Here is a 15,202-nt window from a genome sequence, read left to right as displayed (position 1 = left end):
GGAGGGTGGAGGGGGTTAAGAAAGGAACAGATCATACCACACATGGGATCTGAGTGTGTGTGTGTGTGTGTGTGTGTGTGTGTGTGTGTGTTGGTGCCTGCAGTGGGGACTTGCAACTCTATGGGGGTGCTCAGGGAAGCCTCACTATAAAATTGGGGCAAGGGTGACAATTGAACAGAAAATTTAAACAGGCAAGGAAATGATCTCTGTGGCTTTTCAAAGAAAAGGTGTGTATATACTTATGTTTTAAAGCAGGAACTGTCTGTGCAAAGACCCTGGGGCAGGACTGAGCACAGCAAGGATGGCAGGGGTGAGGGGAGGAGGGGAGGCAGGGAGAGAATGGAGAAAGCTGTGTGGGCTGCAGGAAGGACCTAGACTTTTATCCCAAGGGAGGTGGGAGCCATGGAAGGCTGTGGGCAGAGGAGGAAGAGACCCTCACTGGGGTCTCAGAATGTTTGGGAGCATGTGCTGCCCTGTGGGTCCCCCTGGACCTCTGCCATCTCCAGACATCTCTCTTCATTGATGTCTCTGCATGTCTCTTTGTCTCTGGTACCCCCTGTCCATGGTCTCTGTCCTGTGTGACTGGCGCCTGGCTTTCTGTACCTCAATGCTGACGACGATGGTCCGGCCCACTGGCAGCAGCTTGTGGTCCACAGTGAAGATCCGGTAGAGGACTGGAAGGCCGTGGGAGAGACAGAGGAGCCCATGAGACCTGGCCCCACACCCTGGGGCCTGGCCCTCCCCAGCCAGCCCAGCCCGTACCCGTGGAGCCGGGAGTGTAGATGGTCTTGTCTGTCTGGATGAAGAGGTACCCGCTCTGAAGGCTGACCAGCACCACCTTCTCCACCATCGTGGCCCCGAAGTTCGCCAGGACAGTCACAAACTTGTGGCCCTTTTCCGACCTGAACTCCTTGCTGGCTGGGATCTAGGCATGTGCCAGGGGATTGTTAGGGGTCTGCTCCAGGGTCCCATGCCCTGTGTCCAGATTCGGGGCCCTTGGCGGGGCTGTCACCTGCTCCTCTTCCCCAGGGAACCTGCCCATCATTTTACTTTGCCTGTGTTGTCCAGGTTGGGAGAGGGCAGTGGCACCAGGAGCAGGAGCCAAGGGGGATCAGAGAGTGGACTGAGGGTGGGCTCAGAAGAATGACAGGGTGGGAACTCAAAGGGAAAGGGACTCAGAACGTGGCTTCGACTCAGGAGAGGAAATTAAAAGGGACTGAAACCTAGGGAACGGACTTAGAATAGAGAGGAGACTCTCAGGAGGAGACTCAGAGGAGAAGTTCCAAAGGGGAGGAGACTCAGAGAGGGGCGGGGTCAGAAAGGGAGGAGACTCAGAGAGGGGAGGGGCTCAGAAAGGGAGGAGACTCACAGAAGGGTGGGGCTCAGGGGGGAGGAGACTCAGAGAAGGGTGGGGCTCAGAGGGAGGAGACTCAGAGAGGGGAGGGGCTCAGAGTGGAGGAGACTCAGAGAGGGGAGGGGCCCAGAGGGGAGGAGACTCAGAGAGGGGAGGGGCCCAGAGGGGAGGAGACTCAGATGGTGGAGGCTGGAAGGGGAGTAGATTCAAGAGGGTAGGGGCTCACAAGGGGAGGGGATAGAGAGGGAGGGGCTCAATAGGGGAGCAGCAGACTCACATGGTGGAGTTTAGAGGGGGAGTACACCCAGAGGAGGGGCGGCAATCAGAGGAGGGGAAATTCAGAAGAGGCAGGGCCTGAGAAGGAGGACGCCCAAGGACATGGTTCAGAGGGACAGACCACAAAGAGTGGGAGGGGCTGTGGAGGTCAGCAGGGCTGGTTCCAGTCTGCGCCCACCTTGATGGTGACGTTGCCCAGGTGTCCGGTGGCGCCACTCAGCACCGTCTTCTCACTGGACAGCACTTGCTTCTTGGCTGGAAAGTCGTGGACCGTGACTGTGACAGGAACGTCCCCTTGAACTTCGTGGGCCTCCAGCACTATGTTTTCCTCATTCTCCAGCCTCAGGATGTTGGGGGTGATCATGGAGTACCTGTCCAGTGGCGCACAGAGCTGTATTCCCAGGGACAGGAGACTCCAGCCCTAGCCTGGTCAGTGCCTGGATGCTCCTCTCTTCCCTAGCACTTTTCCTCAGACCCTGAAGGGGATCCAATGACAGCCTGGGACACCTGCCAGCCTCAGGTCCTGGCTATGCCTTCCTCTCTGGCACTGCCACCTCCCTATCCCCATGGGCAGGACGGCAGTCACCATGACCTCCCACCCACTTAGCCAGGTGTACCTGGATTTGAAAGCATGAACATCTAGGGCTGCAGTTTCCCACCAACCCCTGATCCTCAGAAACAAACCCAGCAACCCTCTTAAGTCTCTAGACTTCCAAACCACAATTGCCTAAAACCATATACCCCTCAACCTCTAAACCCCAAGTCCTAGAATACTCCAAACCCAAACTTAAGCCTCTGACACCACGGTCTTATTAATACAACTAGATCCACACACTCCCAACCCCACATAAACCCAAAGTACCAAATCACTAAGCCTCCAAATGCTGAAACTCATGTATTCTGAACTGTTTGGACTTGCAAAGTCCAAACTCTTAAGCCTCCAGTTTACTCCAACTCATAATCGCTAAACACACAGACCCTCCATCCTAAACTTCCAGACACTCAGTTCCTTAAATGTGCAAACTCCAATTCCCCTGTGCCTGGATTCCACGGAAACCCAGCCCACAAACACCCCAGCCAGGCAGCCCAAATTCTCATGTCCTACCACCAACCTGAAATCCACAGACACCATGTGCATCTGGATTCTACAAGGACCTGAAGCCCAAATGCCTGCTCCCACCTGGGCCTGGCTACTCACATGGGGTCCCCCAGGGCCAGGGGGAGGCTGGCCAGCAGCAGCAACAGCAGACTGGGACCTGAGGCAGGTCCCATGGTGCAGGGAGAGTGGAGGCAGAGGGACAGAGGAGAGGGAGAGGACAGGGAGGAGTGAGCAGAGCCACTGGGAGCTCCTTTTATCCACTCGGCCTCTCCCCCACTCAGCCCTTCCTTCCCCTGTGGATTGTCCCTCCCAGGGGCTGCCCCAGATTGCTCAATACATTTCCTGAGGGTTTCAAGCCCTGTTGCCAGCAAGTCCAGGGGTTAGTAACTTGAGGACATGGCCCCCAATCCCCTTAACAGAAAGTCCCTGTCCGTTGACATGACAAATCTCAGGGTTAAGGTCAGCTGGCATGCAGGATTGTTCCCGTACTCGCAGTCTGTGATGGAGAACACTGGGGTCTGGGGGCTATGGACACATTCTGCATACCACTCTTCTCTCCTCCCGGGTCGCCTTGCTTTTTCATGAACACTATACCCTAGAGATCATTTCACACTGGTGCTCAGAGAGCTTCCTCATTCTTACAGGGAACTACTTCCTATCACACTGTGTGGAAGAATCCAGGGTCCTCTTGAGGGGCACATAGACTTCTGTGGTTGCATATCACACTCTCGCAGTGAACGGTCTTGACCTGCTCCCTTTCCTAGCTTTGAGCTTCCTAGCTGTGGTCTTTGGGCCAGCTCCTGATAAGCATTCTGAGCCTCAGCCTCCTCCTGCAGAATGAGTTGTTTTGCAACTACAGGAGAAAGTGCTGGGTCCACATGTACATGCCCCGCTGACATTGCTAGACACTGCCAAGTTCCCCTTCCTGGGAGCTGTAGTGATTTACCCACTCCTCAGCTTACATGAAATGCATTGTCAATTTCCCCAGGGCCTGGTCCCCAGAGCATGTGGGCAGGCTTTTGGATTCTTGCAACCTGGGTACAAACTGGAAGCTCAGTGTCATTGACATTTGCATACCTCTGATGCTCAGAGGTGTTGTCCCCTGACACAGGAGGTAAAGGGTTAATGGGAATGGTGTGAGGGTGGGGGGTCTTGATCCCTGGAAAGGTGGTTTCCAAACCCCACTGAAAAGGTTAAAGGGGAGTTTGCTCTGATTTCCTGTAAACCACACACTGTCCCTGGCTGTGCCAGGGTGGGGGAGGCCTGGAGAATTAGATCAAATCTGGCTTCTGTCCCTTTGATTGCAAAACCCTCTCAGGGGAGACAGAAGATGAAAACACTTGCTCAAACTGATCCCCCGTGGCCCCCATGACTTCCCCACTCCTTCCTCCCATCAGCCACCCTATCTCCTGGTTTCATGATGGCCCTAAACAGGGGGACTGGGGCACTGGCAATGCTGATGAGGGACTCCTGTCCTGCTGCAAGGATTGGTTCCTTTTTCTGGAGCCTCAGTTAAGCCATCTGAACAGTGGCCCACAGGACAGTGCTGCTATGTGCCCTTGGGAGGGGCCCAATGCCTAGAAGTCTCCTGGCTGAGATGGGGGGATCAATACAGGGTCGCCATCCTTCAGGCTCGTGGTGCTGGGGATCTGGATGGGCTCCAGACCTGGTGACCACAGGCAAGGGGGCTGGAAGGGGAGCCAGAGGCCTGGAGAGGACCAGGCCCACTGGGAGGAAGGGGAATTCCTGGGCCTCGTGGCCTTTCTCGGGATGTGTACACATTGTGTCCAGAGGCTTGGGAGGGGAATGGTGGACAAGATGAGCCAGCCAGGGAGGGGTGGGGGTTCCCAGTGGAGGCCCAGGAAGCCCAGCACTCTTGTATCTGGGCGGGGCCAGGCTGCTGGCTGACAGGTATGGGGCATCTGAATGGACTTACTCTGAGCAGGTGCACCAGGCTGGTACCTTTAGGTCCCACATGCAGGCATTCAAGCAATCTGCAAGTATTTAGGGGAAAAAATGGCATCTTTTCTGAACATGCACAGAATTTTTTTCTGGACATTGTTCCGACTCGGTCCAGTGTAGTGCTGTGGCCACTGTGTTGGTGTCACCCGTCTGTGAAGACTACAGGAGGCTGCGAATACTGCACTATTTACATAGGGGACTTGGCCATCCTCAGATTTGGCACCCCTGGGTGTCCCATAGGAACCAGGCCCCTGAGACTGCTTATTATTTTCCTGATGTTGAGATTTAACTGGAAGTCCTGTGTTTGATCTAGCACCCCCAGATGGGGTGCAAGGAGGGGGGTAAGGATTTAAGGGTGGGTCCCAGGCACCCCACTGCACACCTGCCAGGGTTGGCTGCTGCCTGGTACACCCTGTCCCCATTTTTTCCTCCCTGAGGACTGGCCTGCTAGTCCTCCAATTAATGTTTTTCTAGAAACATTCACACACCTTTTATTATAGTACAGTTATTATTTTTCTCAGCTATTGTTGTTAATCTCTTCCTGTGCCTGATTTATCAATTAAACCTTATTGTATGTATGTATAGGAAAAATCATGGCAGGCACAGCAGCAGCTAAGAACTGGGATTAGAACTCCGGCTCCAGTTCGTGTTCCATAGATGTCTGAGTGTCTGATTCCTGCTGTCACAAATGACTGTGAACTTACTGGCTTAAAACAACACACGTTCAGTACCCTACAGTGCTGGAGGTCAGAGGTCTGAAATTGAGATGTGGACGGGCCGGTGCCTTCTGGGGAGGTTCCATTTCTTGGCCTTTCCCAGCTTCCGGAAGCCACCTGCGTGCTTGGCTCGGGGGCCCTTCACATCCTGCCCTTCACATCTGCCTCCCTCCTCACACCTCCTGCTCTGACCCTCCTGCCTCCCCTTAGAAAAACCCCAGTAATGATGCTGGGTCCACAGGGTGACCCAGGGTGACCTCTCCATCTCAGGTTCTTCACTGAATCCCATCCCGAGCCCCTTCTGCATGTCAGGAAGGTCATGCCAGGCCTTAGGGTTGGGGACTGCACACTCTGGGGTTGGGGAGGTGGAGAGTCTGCAGACTGCACACGGAGGGAAACGGCTGCACATGGCCCCGTGCCTTCTTGCTTTAGATCCTCCCTGGCTCCTCCTGCTGCCCCAGATGGCCCTCAGGCTCACCCGGGTGTCACTGCAGCGCCAGTGGAAACTCCTGGGCCTGCAAGGCTCCGACTTCCTCATCTGGCAGCTCTGCCGATCTGTCTGGGCTGCAGCTGGGGCTGCTTCCCTTTACAGGAAGTCCTCCCCAGCCTGCCCCATGCTTGTGACCTCCTCCAAGGAATGTTTCTCAGAGATCCCAGGGGTTCCCAGGGACCCATGGGAGGGGAGAGAGGACAGGATCCTGAGAACCTGCCCTGAGTGGGTGCACAGGTGTCTCCAACCTGCAGTCACTCAGGGTTCCGTGAAGGTGCTGAGATCAGTGTTGCTGGCCCTGGGCACAGCCACTCATACCCATTGTTGCATAGGAAACTCAATCAACTCCAAGGTCCCAGAGTCCAGCTGTTGGTGGGCAGTGTGTGCAGTGGTGAAGGACAGCTCCACAGAGGGGCCAATGGTCTGGCTTTGAGCCTTTAGTCTCCACTTGCTCACTCGTGGTGTGACCTTGAGTGAGTTACTTAGCCTCTCTATGCCTCAGTCTTCCTGATGAGTTAAGGTCCACTTATGTGGGGCGGAGCACAGGCGGCCACCACTATGTCAGCTACTCATCATTTTGCCCTTGGTGGGGGCCACCTCTGGGCCCTCCCATCCCCATCCCCGTCTCCCCCAGGTTCTGCACATGCCATCCCTCACCTGGGCATCTCTTCACTTTCCTTGGCCTTCCTGGCTGAGTCAGGGCCTGTGTGGCTCATCCCAGATCTGATGGCCCCGTGTTGGAACTGCCTGGTGACATGTCCCTCTCCTTGACCTCCCACCCACCCTGAGGAAACATGAGCCCTTGAGGGCTGGAAAGGGGTGAGGGCCTTGGCCACTGCTTTGTCCTCAGCACTGACATGGGGCCCAGAACACGGTAGTTGCTCAATTAATATTTATTGACTGTGTAAAGCAAATACAGGTTGTAAACACAACTTCCACCGAGACCTCAACCCCCAGAAAGGCAAGAAACCAGGGTAGCAAAATGGAGTGGTCCTTATTATACAGCTGGAAGTGGGTGGTGGTCCCCTGGAGAGGACAGGGCTGCCCAGCAGTTGCCGGGAGGAAGGGGCAGTCCAACTTGTAGATGGGCTCCTCTGGGGACAGTAGCCCCGGGAGCAGGGTGCCTTATCTGCAGGGTGCCCCAGCTCCCACAGGCTTTGGAGTGTCAGGCTGAGAAGCGGGCGGGAGGAGGCCGCTGGCTGGGGGTGCAGAGACATCACAAGAGCTCTCGCCTGCTGGCTGTCTTGTTGACTTTGGTCAGGCCTTCCCGGAACCCAGAATCCGTCATTCTGGGGGCAGACAGCAGAAAAGGCCGTCGGGGGCTGAAGGGCGGCAGGCCTGCCCAGAGCTGCCCCAGGCCTGCCCACTCTGCTTCGGCCACCCAGGCCCTGCCCCAAGAGCAGTCCTGGCCCGCCACTCCACACCCAGGCCCACCCTGGCTGACCCTCCAGTGGGCCTAACGCAGCCCGCATCAGCCGTGGCCCCCCACCCCATCCCAAATGGTCTTCACCCACTCAGCCTGCCGGAGAGCTGGGAGCGGAGCTGAGCGGAGCCCCACCCCTCGCCTGGCCCCGCCCCCAGACGCCCTGGCCACACCCACTCAGCCGGCCTACACTTGCTCCATCTGAACGTCCTCCTCATCCTCCTGGGGCAGCTGCAGGTACGGGTTGTCCCCAGCTGGCTGGAATTTGTAACCCGTGAGCACAAAGAAGGCAAGGGTGGAGCCCTCCACCAAGAGCTGGGGACAAGGGGCAGAACGAAGGCGTCAGGCACCCCCCCACACACTGTAGGGCCCACCCCCAGGCCCACCCTCCCTCGAACCGAAGCTTCCCCAGGGCTCACCTGGTACAGCCACTGCCACTGGAAGGGCACTGCCACCCGCAGGAGAATGGCAATGATGCGAGTGAAGTAGACGTAACAGATGACCTACGGGGGCGTGGCAGGCATGGGACAGAACAGATTAAGACCACTGGGGTGGACAGAGGGTGGGGTGGGTGCCAAGAGGCTGGTGGTTCCGGGCCCCTCGCCAAGGCCTCCCCATGATGAGGGCAGACCTCTTACCATGACATAGTAATGTCGGAACAGCTTCAGCTTGGCCAGGTTCACTGCCACTGGGAGGTGCGCACAGACAGGGGGGTCAGGGGCCACTGAGGGCAGGACCAGGGGGAGAGGGGAGGGGGCAGGAAGGACACCTGGGGGAGTGTCCCAGGGCCAGAAAGTCTGGAGAGGAGGCTGGGGGTCAGGAGGTGGGAGGTGACAAGCAGAGAGAAAGGAGGTGCCAGGCAAGGGGAAGAGAGGCCCACGGGGTGTCCAGGGATGCAGAGGCCAGGAGTGGGCAGAGTCAGGAGGGGCATCCGGGGGCAGAAAGAAGGGCTTGCAGCAGGAAGATGGCTGGGGGCCGGGGGCACAGTCCCGGGAGCAGGTCTCACCCTTCCCGTCGGTGTCAGACGCATCCTGGAGATGCCGGATGGACCTGGGACGGGGCAGGGGACAGAGGGCAGTGAGCTCTGACAAGCCCACTCCTGTAGGGAGCAGGATCTCGGCGGTCTGGGTCCTCACCAGACAACTGGGAAGAGGATGGCGCCACAGCAGATGAGGTCCACTAGAAACAGGATCTCCTTCCAGAGCCCGTAGTCGCTGGCGCCCTCCTCGCGGGACTCGATGACAATGTACGCCACGTTGGCCAGGACCTGCATGGCCAGGCGGGTAGGTGGTCACCTCTTGACGTACCCTTGACTCCTGTGGGATGTGAGCTCCCACCTCGCCACCAGGATATGCCCCCTGCCCTCCTCTGATGGCCACGGCACCCCCACCCCACCCCCTGGGAGCCGTCCCTACACACCTGCAGGGGGATCACAACCCCAAACACCTTCTTCTCCTTGTCAGACAGGATGTACTTAATGAAGGCCCAGCCCGAGCCGATCAGAGCGATGGTGATGAACAGGAGCGCTCCCTTCAGCCTGGGGCACAGGCATTTGATGAGGGGGTGCCTCCCCTGCCCACTTCCCCCTGCCCGCCCCGCCCGGCAGAGGGGGCACTCACAGGTGTGTGATGTAGTGCACGACAGCAAGGCCTTCGATGGGGTGGCCCTGGCTGTTGATGAAGTAGTAGTTGATCTGGAGGTGGACGGACGGGTGGACAGTCAGACCAGGGGATGCCTGGGTGGGTGGCTGGTGGGGTTGTTGGGGACATGGGCGATCCCATGGGATGGGTGTAAAAACTTGAACGGTTATAATCAGGATTGGGGGGGGGGGACTCAACAACGGACAGTCATCACCCACAACAGCAAAAGGACAGGCAGAGTTGGATGAGTAGATGGCCAGGCAATCGGTGATGTGGACAATCATAGTTGGACCAGGGGACAGTCAGACTGGAGAGTGGACAGTGGGAGCTGGACAGGACAGGCAGACAAATGAGATGGGGAGACAGCTGCAGAGTTGGACACCCAGGCCTGCAGAGCTGGGGGGAGCCTGGAGCGTCCCACCTTCCCGGCCCGCCCCTCACCGCCTGGCCTGGGCGCTCACACTATGGAAGAGGAGGGAGATGCTCTTGGTGAACGCCAAGGCCGCCATGAGCCAGTGGATCTTGAAGACATTGTACCTGGCAGAGGGTTGGGGAGAAAGGGCAGGGAGAGCGTCAGTAGAGAGTAGGGATGGGTTGTGGCGGGAAGTGGTGGTGGGTGTGGACAAGGGCATTACGTGTTCCTGCAGAGCACGGACACCCAGAAGATGCCAGCCGCCAGGAAGCAGGCGGACATGATCAGGTACAGCTTGAAGAGGGGAATTTCAGCAGCAGACAGGAAGCCATCGGGGTTCTTCTCCCGGATCATCACCTAGGGAGGGGCAGATGGTCGCAGGGCCTAGCTCTGGACTTGGGGAGCCAGTACGGCAAGTCTCCAGCTCTCCTACTTCTGGCTGGGAAACTGGTCTCTGAGCCTCAGTCTTCCCCCATCTCTCCAGTGGGTACATAGCCATCCCTTGGTATTCCTTGAGGGTTTGGTTCCAGGACCCTGGTGGACACCAAAGACTGAGATGCTCCAGTCCCTTATGTAAAATGGTGTAGCATCTGCATAGAGCCTCCCACAGACTCTCAGTCATCTCTAGATGACGCAGTACCTGGAGCAACATGCGGCTGTGCCGGATTGCTTAGGGATTAAGAACAGGGAAAGTCTATGTACTTGGCACAGATGCAACGTTTTCCCCTAACGCTTTCAATCTGCGGTTGGTGAATCCTCTGACGGGACATGGAGGGCCGGCCATACGGGTGCTATTTCCCACCACTGCCACCAGGAGGATTTTAAGAAGTGACACTGGGGTGGTGCTCCTGGCCTGTGGCAACCACAGCAGCCAGCTGCTACCCCTCTGCTCACGGTGATGTCAAATGGACGCTCCCGGCCAGGCATGGAGTTGTAGCAGTTGTGGAAATTGAGGTTGTACTGGCCTTCCTCTGCCCTGGAGCCGATCACCACGTGGAACTGGGCAGGGGAGAGACGAGCTCAGCCTAGGGTCCCCAGCTGTTGGGGGAGGCCAGGCTGCAGGCACCACACACACTTACGCTGAAGTTGTAGGAGTTGTTGAGGTGGCCCAGGCCCAACACCAGCTCCTTGTCCTTCCCATTGGGGTCCTGAAGGGACAGAGTCCCTCCATCAGCTGGCCTTTCCAGATGGCCCAGGCTCGGGTCCCCATGCACCCCTGGGCTAGGCCTCTCTCCCTCCCACCCTGGCTCACCGAACCTGAGACACTGCGAGTTTTGCCTTGGCTTTGTTGACTGTGGAGGTTCCTGTAGGAGACAGATGAGTGATTTTAAGAGGAGCAGTCAGAGGGACAGCAAAAAGTAGGGGGATCCACAGTGTGACCCTGCCCATCTTCCTCCCTGGCAGGCAGCCTAACTCACCACTGTCTGCTTCGGGGGTGACTGTGGGCTCTGGCTTTGGAAGCGCTGGTTTGGAAGTCTCTTCGGGGAGAAGCCCAGGAGAGATGAACAATTTCTTCTGCTCCCCATATTTTCGTACCTGGACCCTGGGGTGAGAAGCAAGGGCCTGAAGCCTGGGGTCAGGCACACACCTGCACTGAAGGACGAGAGCCCCTCAGGCGCTCTGCATCTCCTCCCCGGGGACAGCACCTGGCTGAGCCTGGGGTCACCAGGTTGACCCCAGCATGAACCATCACCCATCAGGGCGAACCCCTCACTGCTCTGCTGGCTGCACTGGCCACTACCCGTTCCTCCAACCGACTCCTGCATTCCATGTTAGCACCTCATTTTGTACCCACAGTGAGGCAACATGATGTCGAGAGTCCCTGGCACCCGGCTGCCTAGGTCTGAATCCCAGTTCTTAAGACTCAAGTTTTCTCCTCTGAAGAATGGGCATAAGCACAATGGAAGGATCACTGAGTTCACACATGTTAAAGCTCCCGGGGCACCTCTTGGAGCGCAGGAGGCACTCAGCAAGGACGACGGCCTGTAATGCTGCCAGTCTCCCAAGCTGCACCTGGTCTTCTGCTGAGCCCCCAACATTCCCTGAGCACCTCCCTCTCCTTCCTCCCAATCATCAGAGGCTTGAAGCAGACACTGGACGGTAGTGGCTTCTCCCAGGAGACTCCAGGGTCTTTTGAGCTCCTGTTCCTCCTGATCAGCTCGGCACATGTGGGTATCACACTCAGGAAACCCTGACTTGGATCTTTAGCCAGTCGTGCCCCAACTCACTGCAGACCCTTGGTGTCGATGAGGAACAGGACCAGGAAGCTGCTACTGTTTCTTTGTAGAGGACAGTCATGGTAATCCCGGGTCTGGAGAGCAGGCAAGAGGGAGCAGGGGTTACCTCTTCCTATGGGTTGGTGCAGCCCCACCCTGTTTATCTCCCTCAGGTCTCTTCTTGTCCCCACCTCTGGGGAACAACCAGGGACTATGGGTTCTAGAGGCAGGAGACAGACATCCTCCAGTCCCCAGAGTCCCTCCTTCCCTCCCCACCCCTCCACTCACTGAGTAGGAGCGAATGCCACCAGATCGAACCCGGCTCAGACTGAACCCCACCTGGTGGGTGTAAACAAAAAGGGAAGATGTGAGGGACTCCAGGAGGGACCCCTCAAGCCACCTCTTTCCCAGCAACAGAAATGTGGCTTCACATTTACTGAACATCTACAGTGTGCCCAGATCCCACACTCTTTCTCTGAGTTTCCCAACAACCCATCTCTCCCCCGTCCTCTTCCTTCATCTCCAGCCATCACATATCTCTCAATCTGCATGTCACTTCCTCAAGAAGAACTTCAACAGCTCACCCTGTTTCCCACAAATTAAAATGTTGATGGGTTTCTGCTCTGGGCCCTGGGAGTTCACACCAGGACCTGACATGAAGCTCTGTCTTTTTCAGGGTGTGTGATTCTGAGCAAGTTCTGTACCTCCCAGCTGGGGCCATCCCCTGAAACCTGGATTCAGTGAATTTCCACAGCATTCCTGAGAGGTAGTTAAGAGGGAAGGAGTCCAAAGAGACTGCTGTGCAGAGGACCTGGTCCTGGTGGAATCAGTAGATGCTAGTCATTCACTCTGACTCCCGGGACTGGGGCTGTCTTGCTCACTGGTGTGCCCTCCCCTCCCATTAAGAACAGTGTCTAAGTCAGGTGTGGTGGCCTGTAATCCCAGCTACTCGGGAAGCTGAGATAGGAGGATTAAAATTTGAGGCCAGCCTGGACAATTTAGAGAGATCCTGTTTCAAAATAAAAAATAAAAAAGGGGCTGGGGTGTGGTTCAGTGGTAGAGGGCTTGCCTAGCATGCACAAGGCCCAGGGTTCCATCCCAAGTACTGCAATCAAAAAAGAGAGAGAGAGAGAGAGAGAGAGAGAGAGAGAGAGAGAGAGAGAGAGAGAGCGCCTAGCATATATCACATGAGATATTATTATTCCCAGGTGACAAGTGAAAAAACTGAGGCTCAGAGGCCAAGGGACTTGCCCATGATCACATGAGTGAGGGGCAGAACTAGAATGGGAATCCAGAACTGGAGGAGGAGGGGTGAAGCTTGTGCACCCAGCCCTCTTCCAAGCCCCTCACCAAGGGGGCCTTCTCGTCTGTCTCTTGGAGGTCCAGCCGTAGGAGCCTCAAATCCACTTCCAGGGAGCCATTGGTGTAGAACCCGAAACTGTTGAGCTGGATATCTGCTCGCTTCTCCCCCTGCCGGACACCAAGGAGGTAGAAACAGCTCAGACTTCTTTGTACCAGCCCAGCCCCAAGGCTCTGGCTGGACGTCTCCGTGCCTCCCAGTCCTCTTTACTTAGGACAGGCCTAGAGGGTGACAAGAGAGGATGTGAAGACCTCTTCGCAGGGTGTGTCCCCGAACCACTCCAGGACAGGGACAGGGTGGCCCTGGATTTTTCAACTACAGTTCTGGTAGTCCAGGAAGAGAAACGCTGGGGCAACTGGCCCTCACTGGCTGAGAACCACTCTGAAAGTAATTATTCATCTCAGTGCGCCTGGCCTTCACCTCCTGAAAACTTTCAGATTCCAACTGGAACCCCAGAGGGCTGAGATTTCGGCTAATCCCCCAAGATCCCAGCGAATGTCCCGAAGATCCCACTCGAGAATCCTCAGAACTTCCTCTGAATGGCACCAAGGGACCCCAATGTCCCCCAAAGTGAGCCCAAGAACTTAAAAGGGCTTAGAGCGAAGGGTCCCGAGAGATAGAGCCCCAGCCCCATCCGCAGGCACGACTCTAACGTGGCTGACCAGGTGACTCGTCACCAATACGGAGAGATTCTGGGACGAAACCACTCCGAGCCTACAAGCGGGGGGGCGTCAGACTGCTCCATCCCGCCTCAGGAGGGGGGAGGATGGACGAGACCACTCCAAGCCAGGGGCTTCTCAGGGGCAAAGTTGCGCCCCGCCACCCCAGTCCGCTGCGCGGCGGGTCTCACCGTCAGCGCCAGCCGGTGGATACGCCCGGAGCAGCCGCCCAACAGCAACAGCAGAAGGAGCCGCTGCCCCCACTCTGCGGGGCTCCAGCGGCCGAGCCCCCTCCTCTCGCTCACTGCCATCTCTGGAGCTGCCGCCTCCCCTGACACCGCCTCTGACGCCCACAAGCCCGCCTACCAGCGAACCAATCGCCGCACCATGGGGCCGAACTCTTAGGAGTTTCCAGCCCGCCCAACCAATCAGCTATCATCTCCTCGATGGACCGCGCCTATGCGACACTAGATGGATAGCACTAGCTCCGAATAGGAGTACTAATATCCCTTAACCCCACCTCCACTTTCACCAATCACTAGAAAGATTGTCCCGGATATAATTTGATAAACAGTCCGTCTAACCAATTATCCTGGACCTGATATCCGGCCCTTAAAGCGGAATTCCTTGACCTAACTCTTAACGGTCCAGGACTACATTACCCAGAATTCGGCGGACGTAGACGCACTGGACAAGGAGTAAAAGAACTACGTTTCCCAATATCCCCAAGGACAGACTTCCGCTTCTTACTCTGGGGATGTGGCTCCCAGCCAGAGCTTAGGCTTTGGGTAAACACACGCATCTGTTGAGGCTGTTCTGTTCTCCTAATCTTCCTGGTCCACAGAGAGGCCAAAACCTCGCCCTAGGTTAAGTCTTGACCCTTGGATGACTCGTGACCCCAGGCTGAGTCTCCAATCTTAGACTAAGCTACGGTCCCAGAGTGAAGTAATTGGAGGTCCACCTGCAGAATTCAGGCTTAACCCCTTGCTGCTGCTGAAACTCAGCTTTAGCCTGAAACCTTGACCCTCTCTCACACCCTACCAAACCCGAACGTCCCGCTCCCCGTGCACATTGAGCCTTAATCTCCGGCTGAGCCCCTGGTCTGTATAGGCCAGCCCTGACTCCAGATTAGTCCTTACTCCTGGACCGTAGTTTCAGTTCCTGATCCCTAACTGCATTGCTGAAACCTCTGGTAAGCTTTCTACTCCAGTCTGAGATCCCATCCCAACCATGGGGCTAATCTGGGCTGAATCCCAAATCCAGTTTGAGTCTCTGACCAGATTTGAGCCAGAATTTTGCTGGGCTGGGCCCCAGTCCCTGACTGAGCCACTGAATCCCACCTTGCAATCAAAGGGTTTCTAGCCCAGAAGCCACCAGAAGCTGGGGCCCAGTCCCAGAGGAGCCAACAACTCCAGTGTAGGTTGGGAGCCGTGACACGGGAGGAGATGGGGGGGGGGGGGCAGATTCCTCCTGCAGCCCCATCTGGGCGTCTGTTATCTGTGTGGCCAATGGAAGAGTGCCAAATGGGTGGCACCATTGGCACTTCTTCCCAGAGCCTCAAGGGGATTTACAAGGTGTGAACCGACTTTTATGGG

At 56.8% G+C, this 15,202-nt stretch overlaps 2 protein-coding genes across 6 annotated transcripts in view; both read right to left on the bottom strand.

Moving 5' to 3' along the window:
• The window catches only part of LOC114084403 (complement C3-like), a 29,805-nt gene extending 26,841 nt beyond the window's left edge, over positions 1 to 2,964 (bottom strand). The window contains exons 1-4 of one of the 2 annotated variants that reach the window (XM_071603441.1): positions 2,829 to 2,964; positions 1,809 to 2,001; positions 763 to 925; positions 604 to 674 (exon numbers count right to left, since the gene is read on the bottom strand). In XM_071603441.1, the coding sequence (XP_071459542.1) occupies positions 604 to 674; positions 763 to 925; positions 1,809 to 2,001; positions 2,829 to 2,902 (501 nt within the window). In that variant the 5' untranslated portion in view covers positions 2,903 to 2,964. The other variant, XM_071603443.1, reaches the window with a different exon arrangement.
• A 3,924-nt stretch (positions 2,965 to 6,888) lies between these two features.
• Positions 6,889 to 13,951, bottom strand: Gpr108 (G protein-coupled receptor 108). 4 transcript variants are annotated; one of them, XM_071603413.1, is made up of 18 exons: positions 13,799 to 13,951; positions 12,939 to 13,058; positions 11,877 to 11,927; positions 11,601 to 11,683; positions 10,791 to 10,915; positions 10,630 to 10,676; positions 10,452 to 10,520; positions 10,267 to 10,371; positions 9,596 to 9,729; positions 9,422 to 9,497; positions 8,940 to 9,013; positions 8,740 to 8,857; positions 8,457 to 8,587; positions 8,327 to 8,370; positions 7,959 to 8,044; positions 7,740 to 7,823; positions 7,511 to 7,635; positions 6,889 to 7,186 (listed from the first exon to the last, which is right to left on the bottom strand). In XM_071603413.1, the coding sequence occupies exons 1-18, from the start codon at positions 13,916 to 13,918 to the stop codon at positions 7,114 to 7,116; spliced, it is 1,665 nt and encodes a 554-aa protein (XP_071459514.1). In that variant the 5' UTR covers positions 13,919 to 13,951; the 3' UTR covers positions 6,889 to 7,113. The 4 variants fall into 4 exon arrangements, with proteins under 4 accessions (XP_071459514.1, XP_027808347.1, XP_071459523.1 ...); XM_027952546.2 differs by having other exon boundaries at positions 7,959 to 8,008; XM_071603422.1 differs by lacking the exon at positions 11,877 to 11,927.
• Positions 13,952 to 15,202: the final 1,251 nt, after the last annotated feature.

Source organism: Marmota flaviventris, chromosome 1, assembly GCF_047511675.1.
Source record: "Marmota flaviventris isolate mMarFla1 chromosome 1, mMarFla1.hap1, whole genome shotgun sequence".
Taxonomy (NCBI): Eukaryota; Metazoa; Chordata; class Mammalia; order Rodentia; family Sciuridae; genus Marmota; species Marmota flaviventris.
This window is presented reverse-complemented; position numbering and strand designations above follow the sequence as displayed.

Bases quoted from the DNA above. Each gene is read 5' to 3' on its own strand.
- Gpr108 (XM_071603413.1), bottom strand. From the start codon at position 13,918: ATGGCAGTGAGCGAGAGGAGGGGGCTCGGCCGCTGGAGCCCCGCAGAG. The intron at 13,059-13,798 runs GTGAGACCCGCC...GGTGTCCGGCAG, and splicing joins TCCACCGGCTGGCGCTGACG to GGGGAGAAGCGAGCAGATAT. The intron at 7,187-7,510 runs GTAGGCCGGCTG...GTCTGCCCCCAG, and splicing joins GACGTTCAGATGGAGCAAGT to AATGACGGATTCTGGGTTCC.